Source organism: Zootoca vivipara, chromosome 13, assembly GCF_963506605.1.
Source record: "Zootoca vivipara chromosome 13, rZooViv1.1, whole genome shotgun sequence".
Lineage (NCBI taxonomy): Eukaryota > Metazoa > Chordata > Lepidosauria > Squamata > Lacertidae > Zootoca > Zootoca vivipara.
Genome location: NC_083288.1, coordinates 54,174,502 through 54,192,078, shown reverse-complemented (window position 1 = coordinate 54,192,078; position 17,577 = coordinate 54,174,502). Strand labels below are relative to the sequence as shown.

General features: G+C 49.5%; 1 protein-coding gene across 1 annotated transcript in view; it reads right to left on the bottom strand.

The window, feature by feature from the left end:
• The window catches only part of LOC118094451 (zinc finger protein 3 homolog), a 36,862-nt gene extending 20,178 nt beyond the window's left edge, over positions 1 to 16,684 (bottom strand). Inside the window, exons 1-9 of the mRNA XM_060281410.1 lie at positions 16,544 to 16,684; positions 13,464 to 13,545; positions 13,328 to 13,341; positions 13,020 to 13,102; positions 12,113 to 12,132; positions 9,621 to 9,771; positions 9,341 to 9,479; positions 1,429 to 1,511; positions 207 to 295 (exon numbers count right to left, since the gene is read on the bottom strand). Coding sequence (XP_060137393.1) covers positions 207 to 295; positions 1,429 to 1,511; positions 9,341 to 9,479; positions 9,621 to 9,771; positions 12,113 to 12,132; positions 13,020 to 13,102; positions 13,328 to 13,341; positions 13,464 to 13,545; positions 16,544 to 16,684 — 802 coding nt within the window. The remainder of the gene's footprint in view (positions 1 to 206; positions 296 to 1,428; positions 1,512 to 9,340; positions 9,480 to 9,620; positions 9,772 to 12,112; positions 12,133 to 13,019; positions 13,103 to 13,327; positions 13,342 to 13,463; positions 13,546 to 16,543) is intronic.
• Between the last annotated feature and the right edge of the window lie 893 nt (positions 16,685 to 17,577).

Sequence of the window (17,577 nt, the reverse complement as noted above, 5' to 3'; positions counted from 1 at the left end):
AAGCCTGTTCTTTTCAGGGATGAAATTTCTTTGCCTCCATTATTGAACCAACTCCACCTGCAAAGTCAGAAGTCTATTTGAATATGAATTGGATTCTCTGTCTACCAATTACCTAGCGTCCAGGGGAGAATTAAATTGTTGTGTAATGACTTTATGATTGGATGTTTCATATTTTGAAGTTTCCTATCTTGGAGAAAGGAGGATACACACAGGAAGGAGATGGAGAGAAGCTGAAGGGCTGAGGAAAGGGGACGAGGCTCCCAGGTGAGAGCTAGGAGGGTTCGCTCTTCTGGGTCTGGAATAAGGATATAAAGAGCTTGGGCTTATTATACTCTAATTTTGGTTTCTCTCTTCCTTTCTTTTTCTCTTTTCTGGTAACTATCTTATCTTTCTTTTTCAGAATAGTTTAGCTTTTATTGTATTTCAAGTGGGAAACATTCAATAAAAATCATTTTTTAAAAAATAAAAAGTCCCTTTGCTCAACCAAAGAATGGACAGAAACAAAAATCTGGCAGAAGCGACTTCCACTTCCCTGAACACTCAGAAAGCCTGTCCACATCCTGATCCTTGTGCAAAAAGGCAGAAGTGGAGGAACATTATTCACAGACAAAACAGTCCCTAGCCCTCCATGCAAGGTGAGCTGTGGGAGTGTGAGAATCCCAGGTGATCTAGGGGGCAACGTTGGGACCCATCAAAATATGGGAGGTTTGTCCCAGAGAAATATCTATTGAATTCCAAAAGAGATATGAGGACCCAAAAGGGAACTTTACCAAGAGAGATAATGGTCCTACAAGTCTCCTCCATGACGTCCTGATGCAGAGCTCTCTGGGCAGGATCCAGCAACGCCCACTCCTCAGCCGTGAAAGAAACAGCGACATCTTCAAAAGAAACTAAAGCCTGAAAGAAAAATATCCTCCTCTTAGGCAGCAAAAATGTTATTTCCTGCACATTGCTCTTTTGCTTCCTGCCTGGATTGTTTTAATGGGATTGGTCTGCTGCACATTTTGATTATTGATGCTTCTTATAATGCTTTAATGGAGTTATTTCAGTGTATTTTAATGATGGTATGAATCTTAGTGAAAATGGGTGGAACTCCACCTTGTTTTATTCAGATCATTCTCTCTGTGCATCCAGTTTGCCAAATGGAAGAATCCCTCTCTCCTCTCCCTGAGTTTTGTTCTGGGATGGAAAGACTCTCCAGATGCCCTAAAGACTATTTATAATGAATAATGCTAGTGACATTCAGAGTTAAAGTGAAGTGGCTACTCCTTATCCTCAGTGCATAAACCTTCATTAATGGCATTTTGAACTTTTGTTAAGGGCAGCTTTGACAGAAGCAATCAGGAACGGGGAGATTTGTTTGGGCTCAGAAACGCCCTGTCTCCCCCACCCCTCAGCCTCTCTCCCCGCAAGGCTCCTTCCCCCTACCTGATCCGGTTCCTCAGCCGCTGCTTCCCCTCCACCAGGATGAAGAGATGGATGAGGAGGTCTTGCCGGCATCCTTCTTTCACCTGCGAGAGACAAAGGGAAGTGGGGAGACAGGAGTGCATGATGCTTCTTCTCTCAGAGGTGCATTCTGGCCTTTGTGCCCATTTCATATTTTAGTTATGCTAAAATACATCTCCTCTCCTTTGGCCTCTTGGCCCCAAGTGTCTTCCCCAAAACACTGAAAGAACCGACAGAGTAGTTTAAGAATCGCCAGAATGTGACCACACAGAGGAAAAGCTCCTTCCTCCTTACCCAGCGGCCTCTCTCTGGTGTCCCGCGAAGTCCTCTCTGCCTCAGAGGAATCAGGACCCGTTTCTGCAAGCAGATCCTTCTCCTGAAAGAGCAACATTTTGCATTGGCGAAGGAGACAGGAAGAATTTGTAAGATAGAATGTGAGGAAAGGTTAGAAAAGGATGAGCAACTAGGAGAGTTTTTTAGGATCTTCTCCCTCCTGTTTGGAGCCCCTTGGGAGTATCCAGAGGAAAGTCTCTCTCACCTGCTTCTCCACCTGCTTCCTCTCCTCTGCCTGACTCAGGAGAAAACCTTCAGCCAGGGCCACTGCCTGGGAACTGGTCTCTGCTCCACATTCCCTCACCCAGCTCTCCATCTCCGGGGGAAGGACAGCCAGGAACTGCTCCAAGATCACCAGGTCCAGCATCTCAGCTTTTGTGTGCCTTTCTGGCTTCAGCCACTGGTGGCAAAGGTGGTAGAGTCGGCTGCAAACCTCTCGGGGTCCTTTGGCCTCCTGGTAGCAGAACTGCCTGAACTGGTGGCTCTGGACCTCTGAGCGAAGGGTGTTCTCCTCACCCAGGATCTTCTGCACAGTGTTTTCCCAGCATCCCCCACTTCTTCCAGTTTCCATGGCATGGCCTCTTCCTCTTTCAGGGCCAGCTGAGTCTTGCTCATCCATCTGTAGAAAGGAATCCAGTTTTTCTTTGGCCAAGTTTTAACTGTCTGATTTAGAGGTGCTGGAAAATACTGCAAAGGAAATAGATTGTTTTGTTATTAAATTGGCACACAGTCAGCAGCAGAAGACGGTCCCCTGAGCAAGTGTGGATGAGTCTTGCTAGGAACCAGAGTATGACTACATCACAGGCCGGACTCTGAGCTTTCTTGAAGAATGAAAGGAAGAAGAAGAAATCCTCTTGCCCTCCTAGGGGGAAAGTGAGCAGGCCAAAAGTGGAGGCAAATGAAGGGGTTTCTGTGAGAGGAATTTGCCTGGTTGATCCTGCCTTTCAGTGTTTGCATAAACTTTGATTGACAAGTGAGTCCTTTGTAAAGAGTGTAGTTTGGACACTAGGCTAGAGTGAAGGGTGGATAACTAATAATAATAGCATTAGTAATAATAATGTGAGGGACCCAGGTGGCGCTGTGGTTAAACCACTGAGCCTAGGGCTTGCTGATCAGAAGGTCGGTGGTTCGAATCCCTGTGACGGGGTGAGCTCCCGTTGCTTGGTCCCAGCTCCTGCCAACCTAGCAGTTCGAAAGCACCTCAAAATGCAAGTAGATAAATAGGAACCGCTATAGCGGGAAGGTAAACAGCGTTTCCATGTGCTGCTCTGGTTCGCTAGAAGCGGCTTTGTCATGCTGGCCACATGACCTGGAAGCTGTACGCCGGCTCCCTCGGCCAATAATGCGAGATGAGCGAGCAACCCCAGAGTCGGTCACGACCGGACCTAATGGTCAGGGGTCCCTTTACCTTTTAATAATAAGAATAATAGCAACAACAACAACAACAACATTACATAGCTTAGCTCCCCACAGACCTAAACGGTGTGTTTAGTCTCAAAAGACCCTGTGGACCCCTGAGCCGCTGCAGGTCTGAATGGGTGCAGACGTGTCACTCAAGGGTCTAGAAAGCATCCCTGTCTGCGTCATGGGTTGGGGCTGGGGATAAAGGTTAACAGCATGAGGAGGAGAGGAGCCCTGCAGGATCAGGCCACTGGGGCCCCTCTGGAGTCGCCTTTCCTGTTCCCACTGGAGCCCCAATGGGAAGCCCCCAAGCAGGACTGGGGCACAGGAGCCTCTCCTCCTCCCTGCACTGGTCCCAGCCTTGCCTCCTGGGGCAGGGAGTTCCATAGGCTTGACTCTGCACCGCAGGAAGAAGCGCTTTCTCTGCCCTGCCCCCTCCCCTCTCCCAACAGTCTGTCTCGTTGACTAAATCAGCTTTTCCTTGATCTATTTCATGTGCAAACCTTTCGGTCCGGCTCCCACCTGGGTCAGGAAATGGGACTGGTCCCCCGCCCGGGCTGGGCAGAGAGGAAGGGGGCAGGAGCCTTGGGGTCCCCCCACCCGCCTGCCCCCCTTCTCCCCATTGCACCCCTTGCAAGAAGAGAGGAGACTCACCAGAGCTCTGCATTGGCAAAGGAGACCAGGAAGGGGCGGGGGAGGGAGCGGCTCGGGAGGACCTGCCCCCCACTTCCTGTCCTCTCTAGGAATCCAGCTCGATCCTTTTAACCCTTGCCGAGCGCATCCCGCTCCTCCTCTCCGTGTCCAGAGCCCAGGAGGAGGTGCTTCCTTCTGGCGAACCGAGCTGCTCCCTCCCTTGGAAAGAGCTGCAAGGGGACCCCCAAGGGCCATCCAGTCCAGCCCCCCTGCAATGCTGGCATCGCCTCGAAAGCATCCCTGGCAGGCAGACAGCCAAACTCGGCTGGAAAAGCTTCCCCCTCCCGCCATTGCTCCTTTCGTGAAACACGGGGGGGGGGGCGTCGTCCTCCCCTCCCCCACCCAGGAAATGGGGGCCAAGAACCAGAAGACCCTGGAGATGGGGGCGAAGAGGGTGGGGCTGGGGGGCGCACAGGGGCTCCAACTCCTCTCCCAGCCCAGAGGATGCTGCCTTCAGCCCTGCTCCTCCCCTCGGAGGAGTCACCCCAGCAGGGCAGGAGGGCCAAAGAGGCACAGCTGGGACCAGACTCTGGGCCCCATTGATTGGGTTTGTGGCAAGTGCTGGTTGGTAAAATCAGAAAGGGATTCGGAGACCATTTGCGAGGGGACCCAGAGATTCCGACGGCCATGGGGCCTCCACAGGCTTTGATCTGGCTCTGGTCCCCAGGGGACAGAGGGCCCCTCTGCATGCCCACCCCCAGCGGGGCAAAGGGCCCCTGCTCCCTCGGATGGGGGGCAGGAAGAAGCTGGTGCCTCCTGCCAGGACAGACCCTGGGGGTCCCTCCAGCTGCTCCAGGTTCCCTGCCCTGACTGACAGCCTTGACCCTCCAGGGTTCAGGATGGGGAATGTTCCCACTTGACCCTGAGATGCTGCCAGGGAGGACGGAGCCTGGGCCCTTCCGCATGCCAAGCAGGTGTCCTGCTCCGAGTCCTGAGCTATGGGGGTCCTTCCCAGAGTATTCAAGGGGCGGAGCTGTGAGCTGGGTCTTGACTGGGTCTTTCATTCCAGCTGCCACCCCAGAGTATTTTTAAATTTTCCTTTATGGATTATGATAACCTTCATTTTCATTTACAGGGGTATCTTGGTTCTCAGACTTAATCCGTCACAGAAGTCTGTTCCAAAACTATGGCGCATTTTCCCATAGAAACTAATGCAAAATGGATTAATCCGTTCCAGGCTTTTAAAAAAGAATCCCTAAAACCGCAATTTAACCAGCATAACCAGCAGCTAAGAGATGAAATGTGCAGAATGAGATGAGAGAGACTTCAGATGAGAGAATGGACAGAATCTGTTGGGGGGGGGGACCTGAGACAGCAGTAGATGAAGAAAAGTCCACAGCTTTACAACTGTATGAAGGGATGAAAGAAAGAAAGAAAAAAGAAAGAAAGAAAGAAAGAAAGAAAGAAAGAAAGAAAGAAAGAAAGAAAGCTGTTTCGAAGCCAGAAGAGATTTATGAATGATTGGAGATGGAAATTAATACACAGGCAGAAAAAGCTTCTCATCTATTGGAAATCAGTTTGGAGAAAGACTGGAGGGAATGGTGTAAAAAGAACTTGTTTCCTTTTTCTTTGAACTGCAATGATCAATTGGAAATATTTTATGGAACAAGTTTGATTTAACGAAGACACAATAGGCACGAACTATGATATTATTATTATTCTCCTTCATGGATCACTGCCTTGTTGTGGCGAAGGGGCTTGAATAATTTAGAGAACCTATGAGCTATTCCATGCAGGGCCACCCAAGATGGACAGGTCATAGTGGAGAGTTTTTACTAAATGTGATCCACCTGGAACAGGAACTGGCAAGCCACTCCAGTATTCCTGCCAAGAAAACTCAATGGACAAAAACAACAGGGATATAAAAGTTGACGCTGGAAGATGAGCCCCTCAGGTCGGAAAGCGTATAACATTATACTGAAGAAGAGTGGAGGACAAATACAAAATAGATTCAGAGCTGATGAAGTGTATGGGCCAAAGACGAAAGGTCGCTCAGTTGCGGATGTGCCTGGAAGCGAAAGTCCAATGCTGTATCTACTACTGTGGGCAAGGCTCCCATAGAAGAAATGGAGTGGCCCTCATAGTCAACAAAAGAGTGGCAAAAGCTGTACTGGGATGCAATCTCAAAAATGATAGAATGATCTCAATACGAATCCAAGGCATATCGTGGAGAGAGATTTGCTAATTGTATTATTGAGCTAAATCTGATCCTATAGTTTGCATTGCCTGCATTGTATAATCCTGATTGTGTGGCTGAGCCCCATATTGCCTAGATGCTTGCTTTTCTCTTTGCCTCTCTGTGTGCCAAAGTGTAATGTAAGCAAAGGGAACAGTGAGACAGGATGCCCTGCTAGCTATCAAGGCCGAATGGCTGGCCTTGTCTGGAAGAGAGAACGAGAGGCATAGAGGGGCTTATCAGCCGATGAGGCACTTCCAGCTTGACGCATAAACCAGCCTTCAGCTGGAGGCTGATGGTACATTGTCAACATGTGTGTATGAGGAGGACAGGACACAGATCTTCCTGTATGTGTATTTGTAACCTATGACCCTCTTACGTGCGCACACTTACAGAGTGGATTCCTGAGGAGGGGGAAGGAGCCCAAGGAATGTATAAGAATCCATGCAAACTTCTGTTCCTTACTCTTGTCGTGAAGAATCACCAAGGGTCTCTCTATATAGAGATTAAACTCTTTCTCTCAATTCAACCCTCAGAGTCGTTATTGACTGTCTTTCTCCCTGCCGGGGGCAACGCAAGGGACCCAGCTTGCCAATAAGGTTTGTTTGGTTCCTTTATATGGTGATACTTTTTCCAGTTTTCCACCCCCTTGAACAATCCTGCTCCTGAGGTACCTTAAGCAATAGAACCAAGTACTCTCCACCCCACCCCCCTTCACTGGGTCACTTTCTTCTTTTCCTTAGGAGAATCTCTCCCTTCCAGACTAGATTTGAATCCCAAGGAGGCTGTTCCTTTCCAGCTCCTTTTTCCCCTGGCTCAACCTCAGCCTCCCAGCAAAATGCCAGTCTATTCCTCCCACAACTTGCCGACAAAGTTCTGTATAGTTAAAGCTATGGTTTTCCCAGTAGTGATGTATGGAAGTGAGAGCTGGACCATCAAGAAGGCTGATCGCCGAAGAATTGATGCTTTTGAATTATGGTGCTGGAGGAGACTCTTGAGAGTCCCATGGACTGCAAGAAGATCAATGTAATACATTGGCTAGAGGGTAAGACCTGGATGACGCTGGTCGAAGATCTCTTGGGGGGGGTGCAGAGACTGAGGGGAAAGCTGTTTCCTAGCTCTGCTGGATCTCTCAGCGGCCTTTGACACCAGTGACCATGACATCCATCTGGAACATCTAGAGGAGTTGGGGGCTGGGGGCAATGTCATACAGTGGTTCCTGTTAGCAATTTCACTCCACCGATGCTGCAGAATGTGTGAAAGGAAGAGCGTCTTCTCTCTCTTCCGCTGTGGTATTGTTACAATGTACTTTCACTTTTGCCTGTTCTCTTTCGGAGATGGATGAGAGAGAGCGTCATGATTCTCTGTCTGTAATATAGTGTAAATAAATACGTGGTTTAGATCTACGGATGGTTCATTCTTCTTGCTGTGCAATGACGGAATATTAGTGTGCATAAATCAATCTGGTTTATGCCGCTGAAGGGCACACTGGAATGAAGGGACGTGCCATTCCAGAGTTGTGCTTACCAGGAGGACCCTCAGAAAGGTCAGGGAGACGGAGGGGGCGACCCCAGAGCATCATAAATCACAACAGTACTGCTCCTTCCTCCTGGGCCAGGTCCAGAAAGTGGTGTTGGGGGTGAGTGTTCAGGCCCCTGGGCTCTCACTTGTGGGGTGCAGCTGGGAGAGATCATCCGGCTGGGTGTCCATCAGTATGCGGATGATACCCAGCTCTACCTCTCTTTTAAATTGGAACCAGTGAAGGTGGTCCTGTGTAAGTGTCTGGAGGCGGTTGGAGGACGGATGGTGGCTAACGGATTGAGGTTGAATCCTGACAAGACAGAAGTACTGTTTTGGGGGACGGGGCAGGTGGGTGTGGGGGACTCCCTGGTCCTAAATGGGGTAACTGTGCCCCTGAAGAATTGGGTGTGCAGCCTAGGAGTCATTTTGGACTCACAGCTCTCCATGGAGGCTCAGGTTAATTCTGTATCCAGGGTAGCTGTTTATCAGCTTCATCTGGTACACAGGGCGAGACCCTCCCTACTTGCAGACTTTCTCGCCAGAGTGAAGCATGCTCTGGTTATCTCCCGCTTGGACTCCTGCAATGCACTCTACATGGGGCTACCTTTGAAGGTGACCTGGAAATGACAACTAATCCAGAATGCGGCAGCTAGACAGGTGACTGGGAGTGGCCACCGAGACCATATAACACCGGTCCTGAACAACCTACATTGGCTCCTGGTACATTTCCGAGCACAATTCAAAGTGTTGGTGGTGATCTTTAAAGCCCTAAATGGCCTCGGCCCAGTAGGCCTGAAGGAGCATCTCCACCCCCATCGTCCAGTCTGGACACTGAGGTCCAGCTCCAAGGGTCTTCTGGAAGTTCCTTCACTGCGAGAAGCGAAGTTACAGGGAACCAGGTAGAGGGCCTTTTTGGTAGTGGTACCCGCCCTGTGGAATACCCTCCCATCAGATGTCAAGGAGATAAAGAACTACAAAACTTTTAGAAGAAATCTGAAGGCAGTCCTGTTTAGAGAAGCTTTTAATGTTTGATTTATTATGATTTTTATATATGTGTGTTGGAAGCCGCCCATAGTGGCTAAGGAAACCCAGCCTGATGGGTGGGGTATAAATATAACAACTACAACACAACAATTAATATTAATATTACTACTACTACTACTTCTAAAATCCCTTCTCAGCCATGAAGATCAGTGGCGACCTTGAAGACCAGGCACTACTTCACAACACTGCCAGGGAGTTGGACTAGATGACCCTCTGCGTCCCCTCCAACACTACAATCTTATAATTTTATTATATTCCCCGCTGCAAATTATTTGATGGGAAGTGACATTTCATTCCAGGTGAAGCTCTTTCCACATTTCAAGCACTGTCCGGGTTTCTCCGTCATATGAATTCTTTGATGGGAAGTGAGTGTTTGCTTCAAGGTGAAGCTCGTTCCATACTCTCGGCATTGAAATGGTCCCGCCCCCCGCCCCGCCCCCCATTGTGAATTCTCTGGTGTCAGAGGAGCGCTTTTCTTGCAGTAATGCCCATCGAGCATTCTAAGGACTGATAGAGTTTCTGCGCTGCATGCATTATTTCGTGGGAGTTAAGAGAAGCCTTTGTACTGAAGCTCTTTCCACATTCCAGGCACTGAATCTCCCCTGTATGAATTCTTTGATGGCAAGTGAGAGAGCCCTTCATACCGAAGCTCTTTCCACATTCAAGGCACTGATAGGGTTTCTCCCCTGTATGACTTCTTTGATGGTAAGTGAGAGAGGCCTTCACACTGAAGCTCTTTCCACATTCCAAGCACTTATAGGGTTTCTCCTCTGTATGACTTCGTTGATGTAAAGTGAGATAGTACTTTCTACTGAAGCTCTTTTCACAATGCAAGCACTGATATAGTTTCTGGCCTGTATGAATTCTTTGATGGGAAGTGAGAGCAGAACTCTGACTGAAGCTCTTTCCACATTCCACACACTGATAGGGTTTCTCCCCTGTATGAATTCTCTGATGGGAAGTGAGATGGTGCTTTCTACTGAAGCTCTTTCCGCAATCCAAGCACTGATATGGTTTGTTCCAAATGGGATTTTGATGAGACATGGAATCGGAACCGTTAGTGACGTTATCCTCACATTCCAAGGACTGATATGGCTTCTGCCCTGTGTGGACTTTTTTATGGTTTCCTTCGTTCTTCATTTCCAATTCATCACCACCTGAAAGAAAGAGAGAGGTGGATTAGAGCATCAGGAAAATATGAAGCCTCTAATTATTGAACAATGCTCATTAGTGCTTGTGAGAGAGGAAGAACTGAAGGGAGTTCGATGGGAAATCTTAATAAAAGTTTCACTGCCTTCTTGACTGCCATCCACAGACATCTTTATGGCAACCTGGGATTCGAAAAGCCTGGCTCTTTTCTGGGATGGATTTTGTTTTCCTGATCATCGAATGTCCAGGACATGACTGACTACAACCAAGAGGAGCAGGCTGAATTGGGGGGGGGGCAGTCAAGCAGAAGTGAAAGAGGGAGGCAGCCAAAAACAGTGTGCTAAAAGCCCCTTGTCAGAAACAAAATAAAAAAATTCCTTCCAGTAACACCTTAGAGACCAAGTTTGTCATTGGTATGAGCTTTCGTGTGCACGCACACTTCTTCAGATACACTCCTTGCTGTTTCTCTATGCTGGCAGCCTGCCTGTTCCTGACATGGAATCCTCTCCGTCTCTTAGCTGTCTCTTTGGTCCACCAAAAATGGACAGGAGCAAAAAGGAAAATGAGCAAGTGTGGATGAATCTGGCTCTGGACTGCACCACCAAAGCACCATTTGCCAAGGACTGGGGAGGAAGGGGCTTTTGATCTGGAGGACCTGCCTGCCTTAGCTTTTGTTTCCTGTCCTCTCTAGGAATGCAGCTCAGTTCCTTTTAACCCTTGGGAAGACAAGCACAAGTAGCGCCCCTTCCCTCCCTCTCTGTGTTCTCTTTCTCCAGAGCAGGAGCCCAAGACCAGCTGCTTGTGTCAGGAACCCCAGAGGTGCTTTCTTTGGGGGACCCTCTTGGCTGACATGCTGAGCTGCTTCCTCCCTTAGACATGGAAGCAGGAGGAAACGCTTTCTGAGAAGGAGAGAGTTGCAAGGGAACCCCCGGGGTGATCTAGTCCTGTCCCCTGAAATGCAGGAATCTCAACTTACACACCCAACCTCTGCTTGCCAAACTCCAATGATACCTTCTGCAGAGGCAGAAGAGCCATCCAAGCTTGAAACATTTAAGTCCTCCAATGAAGGAGAATTCTGCACCTTCCAAGGAAGTCCAAGGATTGAGTCAGAATCTACTTTCTTGTAACATGAAGCCACTGGGCTTGGGTCCTCCCCTCCACAACAGCAGCAGAAAAAACGGTTGCTCCAACTTCCATGGAAGAGAATGGTGGGGGGGTTAAAGCATTCTCTGGATTCCTCTAAGGGCAGAGGAGGAATGGGCCCTGTGGTCTGGCTCTCACATCCCCATGGAATACAAGAGCAGGCAAGGCACTGGGGCAGGAGCACTGGGTCTGCTGCAACACCCCCCCCCCTACCCCGACTCCGTTTCTGGAAGCAGAGGTCATCCTACGAATTGGAAGTTAATTGGCAATTAAAGTAAGGGCATGTGCTGGAGGAGATGCAACTACAATCTGTGGTACATTCAGCTGCGTGGATTTAAGGTTTGAGCTGAGATAAGATTTCATTCTGTGCAAAAGATGGTTGGGGGAGAGAGAATCCCATGGCTGTTTACACTGAGTTTTTCTCTTTACTTTTATGATTTGGCAACCCTCTCCGGAAGGCAAGTTTAAAAAATATATATGAGTGAGGATGGAATAAGTTGGAGTAACATTAAGATTGTGGCGAGTGGCTGCGGGGGGGCCGATCAGGCCTTCGGATGTCAAATAAATTTGTAAGCGCACCCCAATTTGTATCGTTCGTAAGTAGAATTTTTCATAAGTAGGGTTATTCGTTAGTCGAGGTACCACTGTACTTTGAACTTAATTGCAACCATGGTGTTTGGGACGCAAGCAAGGCAGTTTTAAGAGGCTATTTTACTCAGCAAAGTGCATATCAGAGGAAAATAAGGGAAGGGAAGAAATTGGATATATCTAACAAGTTAATAAGGAATGAGAAAGAATTCTTTACAAAAGTGGGAAATACTTTCTACAAGAGATAAAGACAATACAATACTCAATGCTTGCAAACCAAGGCTTGTTCTCCTACCCTCAATGCTCGCCTGGTCCTGGGAGAAGGGGGACAAGAATGCTCTCCAAAGACACGGAGTCTGTCAGCTGTCCCTCCTCTGGTGTTTCTTCTTCCTGCTGTTCCTCTTCCGATATTTCCCAGCTTCTCCCCTCTGCAGCCTCTGAACTATGACCTTCTGCACACCACGGTTCTAAATCTACACTGCCCTCCTGCCCACGGGAAGGTTCAGGAGAAGGGGGCAGCCCCCACTATTTCTCCTCAGTCCTGCCCAACATTAGGAGGGGGGCAGTGATTCCATCAATTTCCATAAGTCCTTCAAGATCTTCCTGCCTCTTTCTCACCTTGCCCATCTTTGGTCATCCTGTTTCCGTTTAACAAAAAGGCGAAAGACTTGTGATCGTGAGCAATGCTCTGAACCTAGAAATCTCTGTCTCCAACCTGCCTTTAAATCCCCTTGCCATGGGGTGGGTGGATCCCACTGGGGATCCGAGAATCCTGCACTGAGCAACCCTATATTTGCATGTGTTGATAATGTCTGATGTGTGGGAATAAGGCTTCCGTCAGGACACCAAGGCGGCTCTGGTGTCGTATTAAGAGTTATGTCAATATTATACAGTACAGAGATAAACCATATCATGAATTCAGGTAAACACACATCTCCTGACACTCTAGGTGGCAATGTTGAGATCCATCAAAATCTGAGAGGTTTGTGACAGAAAAATATTGATTGAATTTCAAAACAAGTACTAGGATCAAGCAGGGAACCTTACCGGGAGAGTTCATGATCCTACTAGTCTCCTCCATGACTTCCTGATGCAGAGCTCTCTGGGCAGGATCCAGCAACGCCCACTCCTCAGCCGTGAAACAAACAGCGACATCTTCAAAACAAACTGGACCCTAAAAGAAAAAAGGTCCTTCTCTTACACTACATAAAGATTATTTACTGCACACATTGCTCTTTCTGCCTGTGTTGTATTAATCGGATTTGTTTGCTGCACATTTTGACTGTGGATGCATAATTTAATGTTTTGGGATTCTTTCATAGTGTTTTTTTTTAAGGAGGGGTATGAATCTTAGTGAAAATGGATGGAACTGCACGTTGATTTCTTAAAATCATTCTGTCTGTGCAACCATGCCAGTTTCCCAGATTTATCAGAAGAAAAAAGAGCAGAAGATTCATTTGCCCCCAGAAATGCCCTCTCTCCCCCACCCCTCAGCCTCTTTCCCCCCAAGGCTCCTTCCCCCTACCTGATCCGGTTCCTCAGCCGCTGCTTCCCCTCCACCAGGATGAAGAGATGGATGAGGAGGTCTTGCCAGCATCCTTCTTTCACCTGCGAGAGACAAAGGGAAGTGGGGAGACAGGAGTGCATGATGCTTCTCTCAGAGGTGTGTTTGGGAGTTTGTCCTCATTTCATATTTTAGTTATGCTAAAATACATAACCTCTCCCTTGGCCTCTTGGCCCCAAGTGTCTTCCCCAAAGTACTGAAAGAACCCACAGAGTAGTTTGTGAATAAGAGAATGCGGCCAGACTGAGAAAAAACTCCTTCCTCCTTACCCAGCGGCCTCTCTCTGGAAGGAACGGGAGAGGCAAAATCTTTAGGGGTATCCGATATCATTCCCTGGATACATTCCAAAAAAGGATTGAGAATAACAGAATGTGGCAGACTGAGAAAAAACTCCTTCCTCCTTACCCAGCAGCCTCTCTCTGGTGTCCAACAAAGTCCTCTCTCCCTCAGAGGAATCAGGAATTGTTTCTGCACAAAGATCCTTTACCTGAAAGAGAAACAAGGATTTAAAAGAAATAAAGGAATGGCAGAGGCAGAATCTTTAGGGATATTTGATCTCATTCCTTGGATGCTTTCTGAAAAAGGATGGCCCATTTTTTTAGCATTTAGGGATGTTCTCCCTCCTGTTTGGAGCCCCTTGGGAGTATCCAGAGGAAAGTCTCTCTCACCTGCTTTCTCTCTGCCTGCTTTCTCTCCTCTGCCTGACTCAGGAGGAAACCTTCAGCCAGGGCCACCGCCTGGGAACTGGTCTCCGCTCCGCATTCCCTCACCCAGCTCTCCATCTCCGGGGGAAGGACAGCCAGGAACTGCTCCAAAATCACCAGGTCCAGCATCTCAGCTTTCGTGTGCCTTTCTGGCTTCAGCCACTGGTGGCAAAAGCGGTGGAGTTGGCTGCAAGCTTCACGGGGTCCTTTGACTTGCAGGTAGCAGAACCAGCTGAACTGCCGCCTCTGCGCCTCTGAGCAAAGGGTGTCCTCCTCACCCAGGATCTTCTGCACAAGGTTTTCCCAGAATCCCCCACTGCTCCTGGTTTCCATGCCATGGCCTCTTCCTGCTCCAGGGCTGCTCCAGGGCTCCTGCTTATCCATCCAAAAGATCCAAAGGAACCCCTCGGTCCTCTTCCAAGTTCTGTCCGTCCGAACGAGAGGTGCTGGCAAATTCTACAAACAAAGACATTGTTCTGTTATAAAACTGATACACGGGAAGGAGAAGAAGGTGGTTCCCTGAGTAAGCGGAGATGAGTCTTGGTAGGAACCAGGACTGGACTGCACCACAGCCCAGACTCTGAGGAAGAAGGAAGAAGAAGAAATCTTTTAGTTCTAGTTTTAAACTATTTTTAAATAGTGTTTTAATGCTGAAATATGCCCTGGGAACTTAGGGTGAAGTGCATGTAAATAACAGGATGGGTAATTGCTAATTATAATAATTAAAATAACAATAACGTTGCCTAGCATAACCCCACCACCACCCCACCTGCTTAGAGGTTGTCAGGTGGCCTCAGTAACTAGCATTGCCCATTTCCAGCTCTGGCGAGTTTTCCAGCCACAATCTCTTTGGGACGAGAGGACGAGGCCATGGGATTCCATGCTCTGGATCCAATGGGATCATTGCAATGCCCTCCATGCGCAGCTGCCCTTGAACAGCTGTAAAAAGCAGCCGTCAGATTATGGGCTGGGCTCCGTCTCTTTATTAATTTCATTTCCTTCCCCCCCATTTTCTCCAAGGAACTTCAGAGTCTATTCCTCCTCCCTGAACCCCCCAAACAACTCAAGTCCTGTTTTGAAACAGCTGCAATGCTGGTCCATTCACTTCTGGGCCCAGTTCAAGGTACTCACAGGAGCTGTTCCTTTTGGCCCCCCAATATCTAAAGAAAGGCCCCCTTGGGGGCTCAGGTTGGCAGAGGGGCCCTCTTGGTGGTTTCGCCACACTCAACGACTTTGGGTGGCCAAAGAGAGGGCAGCCTGGTGGCGGTTCCTCTCTTGGAGGGTTTCCTCCCCAGATAGGCATGCCTGCCCCCTTCTCTTCTTGGATGCCTGCCCTACACCACAAGCTTGTTTCACAGAACCCTAGAACTGTAGAGCTGGAGGGGGCACTGGGGGTCATGTAACCCAACTCCCTACAATGTAGGAATCTCAACTCACACATCATTGAGAGGTGGACATCCAAACTCCACTTAAAACCTTCATGGAAGAAGAGATTCTTGCACTGCAGGGGGTTGGACTAGATGACCCTTGGGTTCCCTTCCAACTCTATGATTCCATGATCCTATGATTCTCACAGGGGCCACCCAGGGCCCTCAATGGGCAGCGCCCCTGTAGGGCTGGGGCACAAGAGCCCCTCTCTCCCCCCCCCCCCGTGCTTTCTTCCCAGTAACTGGGATTCAGAAGCATCGCTGGGGAGACAGGAGCTCATGAAGCCAGAGCCCCTCCTCCTCGCTGCACTGGTCCCAGCCTTGCCTCCTGGGGCAGGGAGTTCCATAGGCTTGACTCTGCACCGCAGGAAGAAGCGCTTTCTCTTCTCTGCCCCTTCCCCTCTTCCAACAGTCTCAATTTATTGCATGGGTCTCGCTTTCCTTTTTCCTTTCTTATATTTTACGTACCGTACAAATCTTTCTCTCCAACTACAACGTAGATGGCCCGGATTCCTCGGTATGGAGGGGGCTTAATTTCAGGCTCTTTCCTTCCCTCCCCAAAGTTATGGATGCAAAGGAAGGAAAGAGTGACAGATGTCCTGTGCCCTGGTCCCCCTCCCTGGCTTTGCAGAGAGAAAGGGGGCAGGAGCCTCTCTCTCCCTGGACTTGGGCCCCCCCCCCATGATCTGAGCACACACACCAGGGCCGTAGCTGGGGTGGTGAGGAAGGCCCCCACCAGGAGCACAGGCGGTGGGGCTGTTTGTCCATCCTATGTCCCCGATTGCTGTGCTTGGATGGTCAGTGAGGTACAGGGTGGCGGGGAAGGAGTTGAGAAGTGTGGCCGCAAGGGAGCGGGGCAAGGTGGGTGTTGAATGAATGAATGAATCTTTATTTGCATCAGCCACCAGCCATAGCAATAAAATAAAATGCCGTATACAGAGGATAAAGGTAAAAAGTTGATGACATGAAATACATTTTGGGGGTTAGGATCAATAGTCAAATGATGGATCTTATTCTACCTGACCTGGTTAAAAACCTTGCAACTTTTGCTGTCACCAGTTCATCTTGATCTGCCAAGAGAATGGAGGCCGCAACCGGGAGGGGTAACAACCTCGGTCCTCCAATCTTTGTAAAGAGGGACATGAGCCACCGATTCGATCCTGCCATCTCCACAGGGACATAACCGTGTTTGCAGTGGGATTTTTGGGAATCGCCCCTCGAGGACAGCCGAAGGCAGTATATTCGATCTTGCGAGAGTAAAAGCGTGTCTCTATTTCGGTATTATTAAGTTATGCAAACAGGGGAGGTACAAGGCGGGCGTTGAAGGGGGGGGGAGAGAAAAAGCTCCCCTCACTCGCTCCTCTTTGGGGAGCGATCCTGCTTCTCCCAGCAGAGGGGGGGTCTCCTGGCCGGGTTTCCTGGCTTTACCCAAGGAAAGGGGGGTCCTGTTACCCCTCCCCGCCTCCCCCAGGAGCAAGACGAAGGAGACTCCCATTCCTCGCCTCTGGACCCCTCAGAAAACCTTTATATATCCCCCCCCCCGGAAGATTCTTGGGGAGTGAGAGACTTTCCCTCGAATCACCTGCAGGGAGGCGGAGAGAGGAAAGGGGGGAGGGAGGGAGGGGAGCCCTTGACTCTGGACGCTTCTGCCGGGGGCACCAGCTCCGCCCCCCTTCACCCCCCCCCTGCGCCCTCTAGGGAAGAGAGACTCACCCGGCGAGGCAGCCTCGGCCAAGGCGAGCAGAGCCCCCACTTCCGGGAGAGGGAGGGGCTTTGGTTCCGGAGGACCTGCCCCTTACCCACTACTTCCCGTCCCCTCTAGGATCCCAGTTCTGGGGGAACCTTCGCTCTGGAGGACCCGCCCCCTCCCCCGGGATTCCCCGTCCCCTCTAGGAGGAAGGCGAGTCAGCTGCTTTTAACCCTTCGGACGGGGAGGACCAGAGGGAAGGGGGAGGTGGAGGGACGGCAGAGGGAGATGCTGGCAGGGCGGACGGGGACCGGGCCCTTCTGCATGCCAAGCAGGTACCCTCAGGCCCTGAGCTATGGTGGCCCTTCCCAGAGGATTCAAGGGACGGAGCTGGGAGCTGGGTCTGGACCGGGTCTTCCACCAAAGAGCCCCTTCATTCCAGCTGCCACCCCAGAGTATTTTTACATTTTCCTTTATGGTTTATCACTACCTTATTTTTCATTTATTAAATTTGTATACTGCCTTCCTTTGAAGATATCAGGGCAGTCCCCAGCATTAAAATTCAAAATGAAAACACCAAATCCATAATAAAAACAAAAATGAAACACACCAATATCCCCCCTCCCATTGTTGTTGTTGTTTTATCCTTTAGTCGTGTCCGACTCTTTGTGACCCCCTGAACCAGAGCACGCCAGGCACTC